Source organism: Macaca fascicularis, chromosome 18, assembly GCF_037993035.2.
Source record: "Macaca fascicularis isolate 582-1 chromosome 18, T2T-MFA8v1.1".
Taxonomy (NCBI): Eukaryota; Metazoa; Chordata; class Mammalia; order Primates; family Cercopithecidae; genus Macaca; species Macaca fascicularis.
This window is the reverse complement of record NC_088392.1, coordinates 41,146,803-41,168,564: the sequence shown is the minus strand read 5'-3', so window position 1 is coordinate 41,168,564 and position 21,762 is coordinate 41,146,803. Positions and strand designations below refer to the sequence as shown.

At 49.4% G+C, this 21,762-nt stretch overlaps 1 protein-coding gene across 28 annotated transcripts in view; it reads left to right on the top strand.

Moving 5' to 3' along the window:
- The window catches only part of CTIF (cap binding complex dependent translation initiation factor), a 339,224-nt gene that overhangs the window by 72,678 nt on the left and 244,784 nt on the right, over positions 1 to 21,762 (top strand). For all 28 annotated transcript variants that reach the window (XM_074022308.1, XM_065533854.2, XM_074022313.1 and 25 more), the window contains one exon: positions 14,182 to 14,389. In XM_074022308.1, coding sequence (XP_073878409.1) covers positions 14,210 to 14,389 — 180 coding nt within the window. In that variant the 5' untranslated portion in view covers positions 14,182 to 14,209. The remainder of the gene's footprint in view (positions 1 to 14,181; positions 14,390 to 21,762) is intronic.

Here is a 21,762-nt window from a genome sequence, read left to right as displayed (position 1 = left end):
AAAAGGGTTAATTTCGTGGGGTGACAGGGGTCAGATGTTTAGAGGACGTCACATGTCCTTGACTCCTGAGACAGAAAATGTTGCCAATTTCCAAGGTCACCTGCCTTTGACTTCATGCATTTCTGAACTTTCCCACTTCCCAGGGGTTGGGGACCTGGGGCTCCTACACATGGCCTCCATGTGCTTCCGCTTTTCTTTGGCAAACACCAACATGGTTGAATTATCAGGCCAGAGCTTAAGGGCCGCAGACTGTTGGGGAAGTACATTCTCGCTGGAGCCCTGAAGGGGAGTGTGGGCTGGAATGGGGGATGAGGGGTTGGCAGTGAGCAGGCTCCGGTGGCTTCCTTGGGGAGAGCCATCGGCATCTTCTGTTTGTCCTGGGCAGCCTGGCCTCTCTCCTCCCCACTCCAGCAGGCAGCGTGGCCTCTGGGCTGGCCCTGCCCTGGGGGCCACCTGACAGCCTACAAAGGAGAATTCTAGCCCCAGTTGTGCACTCTAGGTGAAGGTGTTGCTCCCACTGTGTGGGGACGGGAAGGAGAGAGGGGATGGAGCGGGCCAGGGCCCGAAAGACAGCAACCAGCTCTGCCTATAATGGTCACCAGGAGCTCCTTGCTGGAGAGCCACCTGGAAGCACAGTGCTGTGCAGCACTGGGTGACATGGGAAGCGGCCACGGGGAAGGTGGCATGGGAAGCGGCCACGGGGAAGGTGACATGGGAAGCGGCACGGGGAAGGTGGGGTGAAGACGCCAGTGGATGTGATGAGTGGATTTAGCACCAGGAGAGCAGGGACAACACTCTGGGCCCCATTGCCCACCACAGCTCTGATGCCACCCCCACTGCTGACTTGCTGTCCTTCTGGGACAAGTGGACAGACTTGTGAGCCCCAAGGCTGCTGATCTTTTTTTTTTTTTTTTTTTTTTAATTATACTTTAAGTTCTAGGGTACATGTGCACAACGTGCAGGTTTGTTACATATGTATACATGTGCCATGTTGGTGTGCTGCACCCATTAACTCATTTACATTAGGTATATCTCCTAATGCTATCCCTCCTCCCTCCCTCCTCCCCACAATAGAACCCGGTGTGAGATGTTCCCCTTCCTGTGTCCAAGTGATCTCATTGTTCAATTCCCACCTATGAGTGAGAACATGCGGTGTTTGGTTTTCTGTTCTTGTGATAGTTTGCTGAGAATGATGGTTTCCAGCTGCATCCGTGTCCCTACAAAGGATATGAACTCATCTTTTTTTTACGGCTGCATAGTATTCCATGGGGTATATGTGCCACATTTTCTTAATTCAGTCTGTCACTGATGGACATTGGGTTGATTCCAAGTCTTTACTATTGTGAATAGTGCTGCAATAAACATATAAACATACATGTGCATGTGTCTTTATAGCAGCATGATTTATAATCCTTTGGATACATACCCAGTAATGGCATGGCTGGGTCAAATGGTATTTCTTGTTCTAGATCCTTGAGGAATCGCCACACTGTTTTCCACAATGGTTGAACTAGTTTACAATCCCACCAACAGTGTAAAAGTGTTCCTATTTCTCCACATCCTCTCCAGCACCTGTTGTTTCCTGATTTTTTAATGATTGCCATTCTAACTGGTGTGAGATGGTATCTCATTGTAGTTTTGGTTTGCATTTCTCTGATGGCGAGTGATGATGAGCATTTTTTCATGTGTCTGTTGGCTGTATGAATGTCTTCTTTTGAGAAGTGTCTGTTCATATCCTTTGCCCACTTTTTGGTGGGGTTGTTTGTTTTTTTCTTGTAAATTTGCTTGAGTTCTTTATAGGTTCTGGATATTAGCCCTTTGTGAGATGAGTAGATTGCAAAAATGTTCTCCCATTCTGTAGGTTGCCTGTTGACTCTGATGGTAGTTTCTTTTGCTGTGCAGAAGCTCTTTAGTTTAATTAGATCCCATTTGTCAATTTTGACTTTTGTTGCCATTGTTTGTGGTGTTTTAGACATGAAGTCCTTACCCATGCCTATGTCCTGAATGGTATTACCTAGGTTTTCTTCTAGGGTTTTTATGGTTTTAGGTCTAACATTTAAGTCTCTAATCCATCTTGAATTAATTTTCACATAAGGAGTAAGGAAAGGATCCAGTTTCAGCTTTCTACTTATGGCTAGCCAATTTTCCCAGCACCATTTATTAAATAGGGAATCCTTTCCCCATTTCTTGTTTTTGTCAGGTTTGTCAAAGATCAGATGGCTGTAGATGTGTGGTATTATTTCTGAGGGCTCTGTTCTGTTCCATTGTTCTATATCTCTGTTTTGGTACCAGTACCATGCTGTTTTGGTTACTGTAGCCTTGTAGTATAGTTTGAAGTCAGGTAGCGTGATGCTTCCAGCTTTGTTCTTTAGGCTTAGGATTGTCTTGGCAATGTGGGTTCTTTTTTGGTTCCATATGAACTTTAAAGCAGTTTTTTCCAATTCTGTGAAGAAAGTCATTGGTATCTTAATGGGGATGGCATTGAATCTATAAATTACTTTGGGCAGTATGGCCATTTTCACAATATTGATTCTTCCTATCCATGAGCATGGTATGTTCTTCCATTTGTTTGTGTCCTCCTTTATTTCATTGAGCAGTGGTTTGTAGTTCTCCTTGAAGAGGTCCTTCACATCCCTTGTAAGTTGGATTCCTAGGTATTTTATTCTCTTTGAAGCTATTGTGAATGGGAGTTCACTCACAATTTGGCTGTTTGTCTATCTTGATGTATAAGAATGCTTGTGATTTTTGCACATTGATTTTGTATCCTGAGACTTTGCTGAAGTTGCTTATCAGCTTAAGGAGATTTTGGGCTGAGATGATGGGGTTTTCTAAATATACAATCATGTCATCTGCAAACAGGGACAATTTGACTTCTTCTTTTCCTAACTGAATACCCTTTATTTCTTTCTCTTGCCTGATTGCCCTAGCCAGAACTTCCAACACTCTGTTGAATAGGAGTGGTGAGAGAGGGCATCCCTGTCTTGTGCCAGTTTTCAAAGGGGATGCTTCCAGTTTTTGCCCATTCAGTATGATATTGGATGTGGGTTTGTCATAAATAGCTCTTATTATTTTGAGATACATTCCATCAACACCGAATTTATTGAGAGTTTTTAGCATGAAGGGCTGTTGAATTTTGTCAAAGGCCTTTTCTGCATCTAATGAGATAATCATGTGGTTCTTTGTCTTTCGTTCTGTTTATATGCTGGATTACATTTATTGATTTGCATATGTTGAACCAGCCTTGCATCCCAGGGATGAAGCCCACTTGATCATGGTGGATAAGCTTTTTGATGTGCTGCTGGATTCGGTTTGCCAGTATTTTATTGAGGATTTTTGCATCGATGTTCATCAGGGATATTGGTCTAAAGGTCTAAAATTCTCTTTTTTTGTTGTGTCTCTGCCAGGCTTTGGTATCAGGATGATGTTGGCCTCATAAAATGAGTAAGGGAGGATTCCCTTTTTTTCTATTGATTGGAATAGTTTCAGGAGGAATGGTACCAGCTCCTCCTTGTACCTCTGGTAGAATTCGGCTGTGAATCCATCTGGTCCTGGACTTTTTTTGGTTGGTAGGCTATTAATTATTGCCTCAATTTCAGAGCCTGCTATTGGTCTATTCAGGGATTCAACTTCTTCCTGGTTTAGTCTTGGGAGAGTGTAAGTGTCTAGGAAACTATCCATTTCTTCTAGGTTTTCTAGTTTATTTGCTTAGAGGTGTTTATAGTATTCTCTGATGGTAGTTTGTATTTCTGTGGGGTCAGTGGTGATATCCCCTTTATCATTTTTTATTGCGTCTATTTGATTCTTCTCTCTCTTCTTCTTTATTAATCTTGCTAGCAGTCTTATCAATTTTGTTGATCTTTTCAAAACACCAGCTCCTGGATTCATTGATTTTTTGAAGGTTTTTTTTTGTGTCTCTATCTCCTTCATTTCTGCTCTGATCTTAGTTATTTCTTGCCTTCTGCTAACTTTTGAATGTGTTTGCTCTTGCTTCTCTAGTTCTTTTAATTGTGATGTTAGGGTGTCAATTTTAGATCCTTCCTGCTTTCTCTTGTGGGCATTTAGTGCTATAAATTTCCCTCTACACACTGCTTTAAATGTGTCCCAGAGATTCTGGTATGTTTTATCTTTGTTCTCATTGGTTTCAAAGAACATCTTTATTTCTGCCTTCATTTCATTATATACCCAGTAGTCATTCAGGAGCAGGTTGTTCAGTTTCCATGTAGTTGACCGGTTTTGATTGAGTTCCTTAGTCCTGAGTTCTAGTTTGATTGCACTGTGGTCTGAGAGACAGTTTGTTATAATTTCTGTTCTTGTACATTTGCTGAGGAGTGCTTTACTTCCAATTATGTGGTCAATTTTGGAATAAGTGCAATGTGGTGCTGAGAAGAATGTATATTCTGTTGATTTGGGGTAGAGAGTTCTGTAGATGTCTATTAGGTCCGCTTGGTGCAGAGTTGAGTTCAATTCCTGGATATCCTTGTTAACTTTCTGTCTTGTTGATCTGTCTAATGTTGACAGTGGGGTGTTAAAATATCCCATTATTATTGTATGGGAGTCTAAGTCTCTTTGTAAGTCTCTAAGGACTTGCTTAGAGAATCTGGGTGCTCCTGTATTGGGTGCATATATATTTAGGATAGTTAGCTCTTCCTGATGAATTGGTCCCTTTACCATTATGTAATGGCCTTCTTTGTCTCTTTTGATCTTTGTTGGTTTAAAGTCTGTTTTATCAGAGACTAGTATTGCAACCCCTGCTTTTTTTTGTTTTCCATTTGCTTGGTAGATCTTCCTCCATCCCTTTATTTTGAGCCTATGTGTGTCTCTGCATGTGAGATGGGTCTCCTGAATACAGCAAACTGATGGGTCTTGACTCTTTATCCAATTTGCCAGTCTGTGTCTTTTAATTAGACCATTTAGCCCATTTACATTTAAGGTTAATTTTGTTATGTGTGAACTTGATCCTGTCATTATGATATTAGTTGGTTATTTTGCTCATTAGTTGATGCAGTTTCTTCCTAGCATCGATGGACTTTACATTTTGGCATGTTTTTGCAATGGCTGGTACCGGTTGTTCCTTTCCATGTTTAGTGTTTCCTTCAGGATCTCTTGTAGGGCAGGCCTACTGGTGACAAAATCTCTAAGCATTTGCTTGTCTGTAAAGGATTTTATTTCTCCTTCACTTATGAAACTTAGTTTGGCTGGATATGAAATTCTGGGTTGAGGGCCGGGCGCGGTGGCTCAAGCCTGTAATCCCAGCACTTTGGGAGGCTGAGACGGGCAGATCACGAGGTCAGGAGATCGAGACCATCCTGGGTAACACAGTGAAACCCCGTCTCTACTAAAAATACAAAAACTTAGCCGGGCAAGGTGGCAGGCACCTGTAGTCCCAGCTACTCGGGAGGCTGAGGCAGGAGAATGGCGTGAACCCGGGAGGCGGAGCTTGCAGTGAGCTGAGATCCGGCCACTGCACTCCAGCCTGGGTGACAGAGCGAGACTCCATCTCAAAAAAAAAAAAAAAGAAAAAAAAAAGAAATTCTGGGTTGAAAATTCTTTCCTTTAAGAATGTTGAATTTTGGCCCCCACTCTCTTCTGGCTTGGAGAGTTTCTACCGAGAGATCTGCTGTTAGTCTGATGCGCTTCCCTCTGTGGGTATCCCGACCTTTCTCTCTGGCTGCCCTTAACATTTTTTCCTTCATTTCAACTTTGGTGAATCTGACAATTATGTGTCTTGGAGTTGCTCTTCTCGAGGAGTATCTTTGTGGCGTTTTCTGTATTTCCCAAATTTGAATGTTGGCCTGCCTTACTAGGTTGGGAAGGTTCTCCTGGATGATGTCCTGCAGAGTGTTTTCCAACTTGGTTCCATTTTCCCTGTCACTTTCAGGCACACCAATCAGACATAGATTTGGTCTTTTCACATAATCCCATATTTCTTGGAGGCTTTGTTCATTTCTTTTTACTCTTTTTTCTCTACACTTCTCACTTCATTTCATTCATTTGATCTTCAATCACTGATACTCTTTCTTCCAGTTGATCGAGTCAGTTACTGAAGCTTGTGCATTTGTCACATAGTTCTTGTGTCATGGTTTTCATCTCTATTAGTTCTTTTAAGGTCTTCTCTGTGTTGATTATTCTAGTTATCCATTCATCCATTGTTTTTTCAAGGTTTTTAGTTTCTTTGTGCTGGTTATGTAGTTCTTCCTTTAGCTCTGAGAAGTTTGATTGACTGAAGCCTTCTTCTCTCAACTCGTCAAAGTCATTCTCTGTCCAGCTTTGTTCTATTGCTGGCGACGAGCTGCGTTCCTTTGGAGGGGGAGATGCGCTCTGATTTTTTGAATTTCCACTTTTCTGCACTGCTTTTTCCCCATCTTTGTGATTTTATCTGCCTTTAGTCTTTGATGATGGTGATGTACTGATGGGGTTTTGATGTGGGTGTCCTTTCTGTTTGTTAGTTTTCCTTCTAACAGTCAGTACCCTCAGCTGCAGGTCTGTTGTCCACTCCAGACCCTGTTTGCTGGGGTATCAGCAGCGGAGGCTGCAGAAGATAGAATATTGCTGAACAGCAAGTGTTGCTGTCTGATTCTTGCTCTGGAAGCTTTGTCTCATGGGTGTACCCAGCCATGTGAAGTGTGAGGTGTCGGTCTGTACCTAGTGGGGGATGTCTCCCAGTTAGGCTACTCAGGGGTCAGGGACCCACTTGAGCAGGCAGTCTGTCTGTTCTCAGATCTCAACCTCTGTGCTGGGAGAACCACTGCTCTCTTCAAAGCTGTCAGACAGGGACATTTACATCTGGAGAGGTTTCTGCTGCTTTTTGTTTAGCTATGCCCTGTCCCCAGAAGTGGAGTCTACAAAAGCAGGCAGGCCTCCTTGAGCTGCAGTGGGCTCCACCCAATTCAAGCTTCCCAGCAGCTTCGTTTGCCTACTTAGGCCTCAGCAATGGCCGATGCCCCTCCCCCAGCCTTGCTGTGCCTTGCAGTTAGATCTCAGACTGCTGTGCTAGCAATGAGGGAGGCTCCTGTATTCACCAGACACTCCGGGCTGGGTGTGGGATATAATTTCCTAGTGTGCCATTTGCTAAGACCCTTGGTAAAGCGCAGTATTAGGGTGGGAGTTACCCGATTTTCCAGGTGTTGTGTGTCTCAATTTCCTTTGGCTAGGGAAAGGAATTCCCTTCCCCCTTGTGCTTCCCAGGTGAGGTGATGCCTTGCCCTGCTTCAGCTCTCGCTGGTCGGGGTGCACCCGGGGACCAGCACCAACTGTCTGACATGCCCCAGTGAGATGAACCCGGTACCTCAGTTGAAAATGCAGAAATCACCCATCTTCTGTGTCACTCACGCTGGGAGCTGGAGGCTGGAGCTGTTCCTGTTCTGCCATCTTGGGCGTGCCCCCTGATTGCTAATCTTAGGATCACCAAGCAAGCCCCCTGCAGCACCACCTGGGCCCCTGCAGTAGGCCTGGGATCCACAGGAGGCTGGACCACTTGCAGTAGCCAAAAGCCAAAAGATGAGCCAGGAAGCAGAAATCGGGGTCTTCCTGGGCTTCCTTGGTGGGGTGTCACAAGGGTGTGCTGCTGGAGTGAGTTGGGTGCTGGGGGTGGAGAGGTAAGAGCCTGATGAAGTGTGGGGTGCAGTGCTGCCTCCATGCGGGCCTCAAATGATGGATTCCCTAAGAAGTGCTGGTAGGCCCTGGAGCAGATGCATCTCATCTGGTTTGCAGGTCACTGAACTCATCCCTGAGGATTGGAGAAGGAAGTAATGCCCCTAATGCCTGGCTGTTCTTAAAAGGATTGGCTAAATTGATAGCTCCTAATGCCATTTGTCACTGGGTGGGCAGGAAAGGATACTAAGAGGGCTGGGATGGCTCCGCTGATTGTCTCTGGCCTGTGGGTGCTCTCCAATGTCAGCCTTACCTTTTCCTCCAGACCTCCAGCCTATAAAGGTCAGACTCAAAGTCAGACATGGCCAGGAATTAGAGGGAGAAACTGGCACCATATCATCTCAGGCTGCCCGATGGTGTTCACAGAAACCCCTTCCAGAGCACTAGTTTCCTAAGGAAGCTACAGAGTGCTGGGCTGAGAGCAGCAAGGGATGGGGAGGAAGGGGAGGAAGGGAAAGGGGAGTTTATTGGGTCTAGGGTGGGGAGGGGACACCAGTGTGGAGAGAGGCAACTTTTTGTCAAAAACATGGGTGATTTTCATTTTTGTCCTTAAAAATATCCAGGCTTACTGGGCTGTAGTGACGACCACAGACTGTGATTGGCTGCAGCAGGAGGTGGGGAGTCCCTGGGCTGGCGGCCTAGGCTGGATGAGGTCTTTTAACAGAGATGCAGCCCCAGAAAGAGAGCCTGCACACATCCTTTTCCCCAGACAGACACAGATGTGGCCAAGCTCGGTGGCTTCAGTCCTCTCTGGGAAGCACAGGCGAAGGAGCTCCGGGGTGGGTCCTGCTGCAGCCTGGGCCCTCTGTGTCCTCCAGAAAGCTGTGCCCACACTGGCCCTCCCCTCCAGCTGTAGGCTCAGGGTTGCCCACCCCTCTGGTGCCCTTTACAGCAAAGTGCAGCCTCAGCATTTTTCCTACTCCTGCTGCTTGCCTTTTAGTTCCTCCTCATCTGTCACCTGGCAGGGAATCAGAGCAGAGCTGGGAGAGGAGGGGAGAGGCATGTCTTTTGTGTTCTTCTACCTTCCCTCTTTTCCTTTTCCTTCTTCCTCTGGTTCCGTCCTTTCTTCACTTTCACTGATCATTAAAACATAAATTCCTGGCTGACTCTCTCAGCTTAGCCTGCAGCCCAGCTGTTTAGGGACTTCCCATCTGGATCCTACTGGGAATGAGACACTGAGCTGGGCTGAAACCCCCAAAGCTCAGGCAGGAAGGCAGCAAAACAAGCCTGGAGGAGACCATCCTTTGCCCTGTGTCTCCACCAGCCAGAGAAAGCTCTACCCTATTCCTTCACAATCTTCTTCCCTTAAAAATGTGTTGGAACTTTTCTAGGTGGATACCCCAAAGAATAAACAGGGACTCAGATGGATGCTTGTACACTCATGTTCAAAGCAGCATTATTCACAACAGCAAAAGGTGCAAACAACCCAAATGTCCATCAATGGATGAATGGATAAATAAAATGTGGTCTAGATATACAGTGTACTATTGTGATATGATGTCTTATTCAGCCATAAAAGGGCATGAAATTCTGATTCATGTTACAATGTGGATAAACCTTGAAAGCGTTATGCTAAGTGAAATAAATCAGTCATAAAAGGACGAATATTGCAGGATTCCTCTTATAGGAGGTACCTAGAATAGGCAGATTCATAGAGAGAAGGTAGGACAGTGGTTACCAGGGGTTAGAGAGAAGGGTGAGGAAGAGTTAATTGTTTAGTGGGCACAGAGTTTCTGTTTGGGTTGATAAAAAAGTTCTAGAAATAGATAGTGATGATGGCTCATAACATTATGAATGTACTTAAAGCCACTGAATTATGTACTCAAAAATGGTTAAGATTATAAGGTTTTGATTTGTTTGTTTGGTTTGGTTTGGTTGGTTTTTGTTTGTTTGTTTTTGTTGTTGTTGTTTTATTTTGTTTTTGCTTTCAGACAGAAACTCACTCTGTCACCCAGGCTGGAGTGCAGCAACACAATTATAGCTCACTGTAACCTCAAACTCCTGGGCTCAAGCAATCCTCCCGCCTTAGCCTCCTGAGTAGCTGGGACTACAGGTGTGTGTGACCATGCTCAGCTAATTTTTAAAAAATTTTTTGCAAAGACAAGATCTTGCTATGTTGCCTAGGCTGGTCTCAAATTCCTGGCTTCAAGTGATCCTCCCGTCTCAGCCTCCCAAAGGGCTGGGATTACAAGCATGAGCCACTGCACTCAGCTGAATGCTGTTTTATGTTGCATATATTTGACCGTAATAAAAAATTCAGGGCCTTAGCACCTGGCTGTACTTCCAGGCTAAGAGCTGTGGAGGTGGACAGGCAGAGGAGGGCCACGCTCTCTCCCTCTCTCTGCTCCTTCTTCTTCTCTTGTGACTGAAGTGAAGCTCAGAAATTTTGTGCTTTGCATGTTCCCCGCTTTTCTGAAGCAGGGGCCTCCCCACTCCCTCGCTGGGCTCCACTGTGGAACAGGGAAGTGATGTATTCTCCTGTTCACCCTGGAAAATGAGAGTTTCTGGAGGAGCTGAAATCCCTGGGAGAGAGTGAAAAGGTGGGGAGGACTGGCAAGTAAGGGGGGCTAGGGATCTGGCGGCCACTGTGGGCAACTGGGGCTCACCCCACTTGGAGTTGCTGAGGGACCACGTGGAGCATGCCTGGAATTGTCTGAGACACTGAAGAGGGGAGTATTTGTCCCACTGAGGGCAGCTGCATGTGGCACTAGCTCCTCATACTTCCAGGTTGCAGGTGCCAGGGGCCAGGGGCTTCCTGCAGGCGTCTCCTGACTGCAGAGGAGGCCTGGGCAGGAGGCCCCGGGGCAGCTGAGGTGAGACGCTGCTGGACTACCCCACATGAATCTGGCTGGGTAGCAAACACTAGAGTAGGAGGAATGGCCGAGAGGACGTGAGGACACAAGAGGCACCTGCAGAGCGCGTCCTCTTCCTTCCTTGGGGCACCAAAAGGCTGCAGGTTTGGGATGGGTCTCAATCCTGTCCCCTTTCTCAGCAACTATTATGGGTTTGGGGTGATGACCGTGCCCAGGCTCCCTCACGGGACCCTGACACAGCCCTGAGACACTCGGGCATGTTTGGGAGAGCCCTGCAGAGCCGGCCAGAGGCTGCCTCTGCATGCAGAGCCCGGCACTCTATCCTCCCGAAAACGGCTCCGTGTAGAGTTCCTGCAAAACCCAGTTCCCTGACTGCACCTGCTAGGTGTGCCAGGAAGCCCTTGATAAGATCTGAAGTCTTCAAGGAATAATGGGCGTGGCCTTGCGTATTGACTTCTCCTGCAGGCAACTCCTTTTCAGCCCTCTCTGGACAACAGCAGTGTAATTCCCATCCAGTGGAGGCCAGCTGCCCAGGGCCAGGCACGGAGCCTGCATGGGGCCAGCTCTCCGGAACCTGTGCCCAGCTGGGGAATAAGCACATGTGCAGCACTTGAAGAATTCACTGCTCCCTGGAGAGTCAGTATAGACTGGGGAGCTTGGAGGTGGCCTGAGGGACTGAGCAGGCCACCAGGAAGGGGGATGGAGAGAAGGCAGTGGGGTATAGGCATAGTCGTGCAGACCTGGAGTTCTCCTGTGTGAACTTGGGCAAGTTACTTAATCTCTCTGAATCTCCCTTTTCTCTTCTAAGTAGCATAATTATGCTGATCCCATAGGGTTGCTGTGAAAGTGAAGTGAGTGGAGGCAGATCAAGTACTGATGTGTCTGAGGCATGATAAAGGCACAGCAGACACTCGTCATTCCTACTTTTAGCAGAAATTGCAGTATTCATACCCATAGCCAACCCTGGGTGAATCTTGCTTAGTAGCCTGCCATGAAACCAAGGCAATGCTCTGGCCTTCTGTGCATATAAGAACCTCTAGGTTTGGCAGGTAGAGGGAAGGAGAAGATGCTTCCAGGTGACGGGTTCAGTGTGAGCAAAAGCACAGAGGCAGGAAAGAGCATCCTGTATTCATTTTCTATTGCTTCCTAAAAGATTACTACAAATAGCAGCATAAAACAATACCATCCATTATCTCACAGTTCTGTAAGTCAGAAGTCTGGCGCAGCATCTCATGAGTCTGAAGTCAAGTTGTTAGCCAAGTTGAATTCTTGGCTGGAGGCTCTGGAGGAAAAGTCTGCTTCCAAGCTCATTGGTTCTCGGGTGAATTTACTTCATTGCAGATGTAGAATGAGGTGCCCACTTCCTTGCCAGTTGTTGACCAGGGATTGCTCTCAACTACCAGAGGCTGCCCACGTGCCTTACCGTGTGTCCCTCCTCCTTCAAGCCAACAACAGTGCACTGAGTCTTTCTCATGCTTTGGATCTCTGGCTTCTGCTGTCTCTGAGCTCTAGTCCCAGATTTAATGGGTTCTGGTGCTTGGGTCAGGCCCTCCTGAATAGTCTCCTTATCTTAAAGTTAACTAATTTGGGATTTAATTGTGTCTGCAAAATCCCTTCCCAAGAGTATCTAGACTCCTGGCGAGTAACTGGGAGAGGGTGTATACCCAAGACTGTCTTAGAATTCTGCCTACCACACCTACCATATGCCCAGGACAAGGAGCAGAGTAGCCAGGGGATAACTTAGGCGTGGGCAGCCGTGGAGCGGGAGGGGTAAGGTGGGTGCTGGTGGTATGGGGAGGTGTAAGGACCTGTAGGCTTTGAGTGGCAGGTGGAGGAAGGGGCAATGGACAGCGTCCCCCATGCCCCTGCCTGTGGCCCTTGCCACCAAATGTGCATATCCCAATCACAGCTGACTCTCTGCAGACCTGCTGCCACCCCTGCCTCCACATCTGGTTTCCTCATTCTGAAAAGGGCACCACCTCGGCCTGAAACCTCCAATCCTCTGATTCCTCCCTCTAGGATGGGTGGACAGACCCAGCTCCAAGACCGCTGAGCTCAGAGGCCCAGAGCAAGGCCCTGCAGCACCTCAGAGCCCCCTGCAGCAGGCCTGAGGTCCAAGGGAGGTTGAGCCCCTTGCAGCAGCCAAAAGCCTAAAAACGAGCCGGGAAAGCAGCGGAAGATGTGTGCGCAGCAGGGCAGTTCTCCTTCCCCTGGGAAGTTCTTCCTCTCCGTTCCCTCACCCTTGGAGAAGGCAGTGAGGGTGTTGCGGAGTCAACATTCATGTTCTCAGCAGCATTTCTGGAACCCAGCATACCATTTCTTGCCCTGCTTTGGACTCACTGCAGTTTAAACACTCAACAAACCCTAGATTATTGGCAAATAACTGTGTTCCAAAGAAGTTCTCAGGGTTAAGGTTCTCAGGTTCAAGGTTTTGAAATTCAAATGCTCCATTAAATCTGCTAGGACCTCGCCTTTATTACTGGCAGCAGCATTCACGCTGCTCTGTGTGACTTCAGAGCCCTGTGTGTGCAGGATTCAGGCCTTCTCTGTGCTTTCGTGTGGTGGTGGTTTGATAGAAGGCTGTGCTACTATTCGTGATAATAAAAGCATGTGCAGACTGTTTTCTCTGGCAGACCAGGATCTTCCATGGAGAGCACAGGTCTCCAGATAATAAAAGAGGCACAAGACAAGCTTTAAAGCCCCTTCCCATCTAGCCTGGAGCCTATCAGGAAGGAAAGGATCCTTGGCCTGGAGGTGAGAAAGGTTCTAGCTTTCCTCACTCCCAGGTGGGTCACGTGTGAGCTTCGGGGAAAAGCAAGGGAGCGGGGAGCGGAGAGGGCAGTGGTGGGGAGGTCCCAGCAGACCTGGGCCCCTGCAGGGCTGGGTTGAGCATGTCAGCTCCAGAGATTGCAGTTCTGTTGGTGGACTTTAGCTAGTGTTCCAGCAGCAGCTGGTCATCTATGCCACGCTGCCCTAGAGAGAGGGCCAGAGGGCCAATGGGGTTAGTCATGGCCCTGTAAGGGTGACCAGGCAGTGTGTGTGGCTAGGCCATAGCAGCATGGACAGTGCAGCAAGCCTTTCTCGTTCTACCAGTGAAAACCAGTCACGCTCCTGCAGACTCATCATAGGTGTGTTCCAGTAGCTGCACCAGAGCAAGGCTGCAAAATCCTGCTTATAAGTTACAGCCTATAGGCTTCAACTGATTTAGGGGACAGTCGGGTGACCAAAAAGAAAGTCTCCTCATAAGTAGGCATTTTCTTGGAGGACCTGAGCCCCTCAGAGGTTGGTGTCCCGGGCCCCATTGTGCACCCTCAATCTTGGTTCTGTGATTTATTTCATCCTGCTTTGTGGTAGATTCTGTTAAATCTGAGGCAGGAAGTGAGGCTTGGCCTGTAGGCCGAGTTCATCTTCTACCTTTCCCAGCGATTAAGGCTTAGGTAGACACTAACTCTGACACTGCACAGTGCCTGTGCTGGCCAATCAGACAAGTGACCTGCATTCCCTGGGCCTGTCTCCTGCCCCACACAGTGGGAATTACAGCACATCGTTTATGCTGAGGGCAAGCCAGCCTCCCACTGACTTCTCAAGGTCGTTGGAAGAACAGAACGCCATGATGGATAAGAAGAGGCTTCCAGGAGCAGAGGGTGTGTCCCAGGTGTGGGCATCGTCGTCTCCTCCAGCAGCATCTCACGGAGTTCTCTGTCTTCTTTCCCACCAGTCCCGGCCCAGGCCCCTGAACCGGAAGGATGGAAAACTCCTCTGCAGCGTCAGCCTCCTCGGAGGCAGGGAGCAGCCGCTCCCAGGAGATCGAGGAGCTGGAGCGCTTCATCGACAGCTACGTGCTGGAGTACCAGGTGCAGGGGCTGCTGGCTGACAAGACGGAGGGTGATGGCGAGAGCGAGAGGACCCAGTCCCACATCTCCCAGGTGAGTGCTGGCCTGCGGTTAGGGGAGCTTGGCAAATTCAGAGGGGATGATGCAGGGATCCCTAATTCTGGGCAGCACCCAGTTGCTTGACACTAGACTGCCAAGGCACGAATGGTCCCAACCAGCAGAGCACCCAGAATCTGGCAGGTGGTCTTTGGGATCCAGGCAGGAGGTGCCCTGGCTGTGCACGCAGACCCTCTGACCCACCTCCACTCCTCCCTATCCATTGAGGCTTTGGGGCCCAGCCAGGCCCACAAGTCTTTGAACACACGTCTCTTGAGTACCTACTATGTGCTGTACGCTGTTCCCTGTCCTCAATAAGCTTATGTTCTAGAAAACGTCTGGAGGTTTTGCTTCTCCGTAATGCACACCAACAAAGAACTATAACTTGTGGATATTTTCTCTGATTTCAAATACAAGCAGTTGTTGGCAGCCAAAGGAATGAGCCTTGTGGGCTTCTCAACCAGGGCTCTGTATGCCAGACATACTTAGACATATGAGGCAATCTAACCAGTGTTCTGGGTTGGTCCTGCCCCCTCCTGCCTCAGTCTGTGGCATCCCTAACCTTGGAGGGGAGATGGACTCATCTGAAAGATTGTGGGCTGAGATTTGAAAGTCTTGGCTTCTCCCAAATAAAGTATGAATGCATTCAGGATAGGGACCCTATCAAGCGTATCTTTGCCGAACACCACAAATCCTCAGCAGATTTTTGTTCAAGAGCTGGTTCCAAATTGGCTTGTAGCTGCCTGTGTGACCTTGGTCAGAACCCTCAATATCTGTGGGGCTGAGTTTTCTTATCTGGCAAACGGGGATTATGCTGTTGCCTCGGGAATGTTGGAAGGTCAGACGGTAAGAAGTACGAAGGCTGCAGAGAGTCAGTGCTGCCTGCACAAGCATGCACAGGACAGTCCCCTCTCTCTGGAGTCAGGGTTCTGGGGATCCACCTCTCGTACGTGTTATCCCATCTCCAAGCCCAGGACTCCTGGGACAATCAGGTGAGCTACCTGGGTGCACCCTGCTTTGGGAAAAGGCTGAGTCCAACTACCAGGCTCACTTTTTGGGTGGGACCCCTAGCTTTTTAGAAGCCAGAACGAACTTTTGGCTTTCCTGGAACTCAGACCGGGAGTCACTCTGGGAAATACTGAAGCCACAGTAATCCCATGCCCTTTCCCCACTGGGAAGCAGGGGACAGAAAATAGCCCTGAGGGAGAAAAAAAAAATAGATGTGATGCTTTCTTTAGTGTCCTTGAGGTTCTAAAATCACAAGTAATGTAAGCCTATAATTTGTTTGTTATTCAATCCACGAGTGTTTAACAAGCTTCTGTTCTGTGCTGGGCACTATTCTAGGACTCATATCTAGGATTGAGCAACAAAGCCCTGCCCTCATGGAATGTGTATTCTAGTCATGGGTGATCATTGCGATGGGGAAAAGTAAAGCTGGAAAATGGAATAGGGAGTGAGGAGGAGCAGGAGGGGCTTGCAGTTTTAAGTGGGGTAGTCAGGGAAGCTGGCACGGAGGGGAGGGAGGGGTGAGTAGTGGAGATATCCGGAGAGGAACATCCGGGCAGAAGGAACAGCCCGTGCCAGGCCTGGGCTGGAAGAAGATTCCAGGCCCAGCCAGCAGGCCAGGGTGCTGGAGCAGAGGGTGAAGGAGGGAGAGCTGCGGAGATGAGTCACAGGGATGATGGGGACTGTGTCGTCGGGAGGTGGGAGGCCTGAGCCCTGGAATGGCCCCACATGAGGAAGAAAGGATGTGAGGAGAAGTGAGCCAAGAGACCAGTGAGGCAGGAGGGAACCAGGCCAGGCGGAGTGCTGGAGCCCAGGAGGGGCGTCGAGGGAATGGGGTGGGGAGACTGCCTTGTAGGCCGCTGCCAGGCCGGGTAAGAGGGACTGACAATGGCTGACTGAGCAGGGGGAGCCTGACGGGGGAGTTTTGGCTGAGTGGTGAAGGCAGAAGCTTGCCTGTGGCCAGCTGAAGGAACAGAAGAAGATGGCCTGGAGACTAGCAGAATAGTACAACTGTTTTGAGGAGTTTAGCTATAAAGGGGAGAGGTATGTGGTGGTATTTGGGGAAATAAGGTCAAAATAGGAGCATTGACCTGTGTGTTCAATCCAGGGGCAAGTCAGGGGTTGCTGGGGCCCTGGCCTATCCCCAGCCCCCAGCGGTTCATTCACAATAACAGGAGGGAGTTGCAGGCATGCGGCCACGCATCTAAAATAACTCCTGCAGCACAGCTGTGGTTTCTCTCCAGCTACTTGCAGCCACGAAGGTGCAGAGGCAGAGTTACAAAGATGACTTTAACCAGGATGGAGGTTTCTCCAGGGAGTACAGTGGAGGAGAGAGGGGTGAGGGAGGCACAGGAGTGATGATGGTGAGTCACCTGGATGCTGAAGCAGGTCAGGATGGGAGTGGGTACCTGAGGTGGTAGTGGAGGCTGACAGGTGGTAGGGTCAGTGGATTGGAGGCCACCCAAAGAAATGTTGTAATCCTGGTAGCAGAGAGACTGAGCTAGAAAGATGCTGGGAGTGTGGCATGTGTCCAGGAGTGGCGTGTTTGAAATCAGAGGTGGAGGAATGCAGTCATGGGTCAGGAGAGGGCTGGGTGTGAGCATGGGAGTGTGTGGGGGAGAGGGAGAGGCCAGGAGGAGAGCAGGCCATGAAACTCAGATCCATCTTCATGGATCTTGAAATGACCAAGAAAGGACAAAAGGATATGGGAGAGGGTGGCTATGATACAGGAGAAAAGTCCTTGAGGATGCAGGAGCAAGGTGGCGGCTGGGTGGCCTGGCGGTCTACAGCTGACTCCATGGAGGGTCTCGTCTGGTGGTGCATTCACTTATTTGCACAATCCCTTTTTTTGATATAAACTATGTTTATTGCACAGCTCACAGTACCATGATCTGGAGTGGAAGGAGGAGGAAGATTAGGAGAGATTGGAAAATTATGAGGGAAATTAACCTCTTTAGATTGTCTAGGGCAAGAACTAAGTGAACCAACTTTTGCAGTCCCCTGGAAGCCCCTAGAGCTGACTTCCCCAGGAGCAGGGCCTGTGGACGGGCATATGGGCTGGCTGGGTACCCCCTGTTGTGGGCTGCCTGCCTCTTCAGCTGTGTGGCATCCAGGCCTGCAGCAGGGCATCCTCCAAAGGTTCCTCCAGCTGAAATTTGCTCTACCTGGAGGAGCCAAGGAAGCCTCGAAGCTTCACCCCAGAGGAATGTGTGGCTGATGGTAGAATTTCTGTGCCCAGAGCAGCCAGCAGGGGCATAGTTTTGAAAGGAGGGGCCCTCCCAGCGCTTTCAGTCTGGGCCCTGTGCTTCTGGCACCAGCTCCTGGGATCAGTGGGGCCTGACTCACACTTGGATGCCCCCATCTGTGTGGCGGGCAAGGCAAGGCTGTGGAGGGGCTTTCAGACTGACGTCTGCTGTAAAGTGTGGTGTGGAGAACACCTGTGGGGTATGACATTTGGATGCATTCTCTAAACTTTCTTCATGCTCTGGAATTCCCTCAAAGAATGCAGACACTTGGCAGGTTTCCGGGGCCTGCGGGCCTGCCTGCTGCCAGAAAGGGAGGATGTTTCAATCCTGCCCCTACCGCGCCCCTGCCTCCCCGCTCCCCACAGCCGCACACACACCTGAGGCACCGACTCTGGAGGACGGACGGCTGTGGCCAACTCTCAGGAAGGCCAGGGTTAGCTGTGTCTACATAAGACACTTTTTTAAAAAATTTCTCTATTAACGCAGCTTTATGGGAAATATTTCTGCTAAAGCACTTTGGCTTTTTTTTTTTTTTTTTTTTTTTAAATCTGATGAATAGTTTAAATGGAAGCCAAAAAGAAACAAACAAACAAACAAACAAACAAAACACTCAGGGAATGTTCCTGTCTGCCTGTGTGGTGTTTTGATGTTTCTGGGGAGAAAATTTGTTAAGAATCTTGGAAACCTTGAGAAGACCTGAGGGAGTGGAGAGGAATGTTGCTCTTCAGCTGGTGAGGTCATTTTTTGGGATCTGAGAAATGACAGTTGACACTCAGGGAGAAAATATCTCATGATGTTTGTACACGTGTGTTCCTCTCGTCCTTCCCAGTAACAACTGGAAAGAAAGGAAGGATGGATGGATGCATGGATGGATGGATAGACGGACAGATAGATGATACATAGATAATGGATAGATGAGATAGCTAGATAGATCAGTTTTCCTGTTCCTTAGGTGAATAACCGAGACAATGTGTGTTTTAAGTTTGCCAAAATTTTCTGGATGCCATATTCAACACCACACCCCACCCCATATTTAGCACCACACCCCTCCCCGTGTTTAACACCACACCCCTCCCCGTGTTTAACAGCACACCCCTCCCCCATGTTTAACCCACACCCCTCCCCCATGTTTAACCCACACCCCTCCCTATGTTTAACACCACACCCCTCCCCATGTTTAACATCACACCCCTCCCCCATGTTTAACACCACACCCCTCCCCCATGTTAAACACCACACCCCTCCCCCATGTTTAACACCACACCCCTCTCCCGTGTTTAACAGCACACCCCTCCCCCGTGTTTAACACCACACCCCTCCCCCGTGTTTAACAGCACACCGCTCTCCCGTGTTTAACAGCACACCGCTCTCCCGTGTTTAACACAACACCCCTCCCCGTGTTTAACACCACACCCCTCCCCGTGTTTAACATCACACCCCTCCCCTATGTTTAACATCACACCCCTCCCCCATGTTTAACACCACATCCCTCCCCCATGTTTAACATCATATGCCCTCCTCCATGTTTAACACCACACCCCTCCCCCATGTTTAACATCACACCCCTCCCCCGTGTTTAACACCACACCCCTCCCCGTGTTTAACATCACACCCCTCCCCTATGTTTAACATCACACCCCTCCCCCATGTTTAACACCACATCCCTCCCCCATGTTTAACATCATATGCCCTCCTCCATGTTTAACACCACACCCCTCCCCCATGTTTAACATCACACCCCTCCCCCGTGTTTAACACCACACCCCTCCCCCATGTTTAACCCACACCCCTCCCTATGTTTAACACCACACCCCTCCCCATGCTTAACACCACACCCCTCCTCCGTGTTTAACACCACACCCCTCCCCGTGTTTAACACCACACCCCTCCCCGTGTTTCACACCACACCCCTCCCCGTGTTTCACACCACACCCCTTCCCCATGTTAACAGCACACCCCTCCTCCGTGTTTAACACCACACCCCTCCCCGTGTTTAACAGCACACCCCTCCCCGTGTTTAACAGCACACCCCTCCCTCGTGTTTAACACCACACCCCTCCCCGTGTTTAACACCACACCCCTCCCCGTGTTTAACACCACACCCCTCCCCGTGTTTCACACCACACCCCTCCCCGTGTTTCACACCACACCCCTTCCCCATGTTAACAGCACACCCCTCCTCCGTGTTTAACACCACACCCCTCCCCGTGTTTAACAGCACACCCCTCCCCGTGTTTAACACCACACCCCTCCCCGTGTTTAACACCACACCCCTCCCCCATGTTTAACCCGCACCCCTCCCTATGTTTAACACCACACCCCTCCCCATGCTTAACACCACACCCCTCCTCCGTGTTTAACACCACACCCCTCCCCGTGTTTAACACCACACCCCTCCCCGTGTTTCACACCACACCCCTCCCCGTGTTTCACACCACACCCCTCCCCGTGTTTCACACCACACCCCTCCCCGTGTTTCACACCACACCCCTTCCCCATGTTAACAGCACACCCCTCCCCGTGTTTAACAGCACACCCCTCCCCGTGTTTAACAGCACACCCCTCCCTCGTGTTTAACACCACACCCCTCCCCGTGTTTAACACCACACCCCTCCCCGTGTTTACACCACACCTCTCCCCCATGTTTAATACCACACCCCTCCCCCGTGTTTAACGCCACACCCCTCCCCCATGTTTAATACCACACCCCTCCCCATGTTTAACACCACAACCCTCCCTATGTTTAACATCACGCTCCCCATGTTTAACACCACACCCCTCCCCCATGTTTAACACCACACCCCTCCCCGTGTTTAACACCACACCCCTCCCCCTGTTTAACACCACACCCCTCCCCATGTTTAACATCACACCCCTCCCCCATGTTTAACACCACACCCCTCCCCCATGTTTAACACCACACCCCTCCCTATGTTTAACACCACACCCCTCCCCCATGTTTAACACCACACCCCTCCCTATGTTTAACACCACACCCCTCCCTATGTTTAACATCACACCTCTCCCCCATATTTTGCATTGTACCCCTCTCCCATGTTTCAGGAGCAGCTGCTGTCCAATAGATTGGAAGTCCCCACTGTCACTCTATCCTTGGGTGGAAGAGGGATTAAAGCCCTATTCTTTTTTTTTTTTTTTTTTTTTTTAGACAGAGTCTCGCTGTGTCTCCCAGGCTGGAGTGCAGTGGCGTGATCTCGGCTCACTGCAAGCTCCGCCTCCCGGGTTCACGCCATTCTCCCGCCTCAGCCTCCCAAGTAGCTGAGACTACAGGCGCCCGCCACCACGCCCGGCTAGTTTTTTGTATTTTTTTAGTAGAGACGGGGTTTCACCATGTTAGCCAGGATAGTCTCGATCTCCTGACCTCGTGATCCACCCGCCTCGGCCTCCCAAAGTGCTGGGATTACAGGCTTGAGCCACCGCGCCCGGCCTAAAGCCCTATTCTAAAGGAGGGAAACTGAGGCACAGAGATGGAGCATAGCCAAACCCCACTGCTGGGTGGTGGCTGACCTGGGCCCTGGAGCCCCATCCCTACCCCACCTACTTGTGGTTTCCTGCTCTGTACAGGCCGTGGCTGATTGGGTGTTGGGTGGTTAATATAGATTTATTTCCTGCAGAAAGAAAACTGGGACTCCAAATCTCGTTGACCACTAACCTTCTGGGGAAAAGATTAGGATGTTGTAAGTGGGGAAAATGTTGGCACATGTGATGTTCGTGGATGATCTGGTGGATCACCAGAAAGCTTGGAAGCAGTATGCCACTCTGGGCGAGCATGAACTCACTTAGGCAATGTAAGAAATACTGATGGACAGGCCGCACTGCTAGAGATGCAGGCAAAGGTGCGGGGCCTGGGCCTGGAGTGGTCATCAGCCTATGCGTCACTCTGATTGCCACAGTGGGAGCAGGGCTGTCTCCTTTCCCCCCTCCATAGCCTGCTGCCCCTGCTCCAGTCTCTTGGAAAGATAACATGTAGGGACCCTATGAAGAGCAGATACGTTTAATGACGGCACAGTTTCCAGTAAATTCTTGTTAAGAGGTCAAACTAAGAGCCAGTGAGAGTGAAGATTGCTTCCTGTAGCCCTATTTTGATGCTTTCAGGCCCTT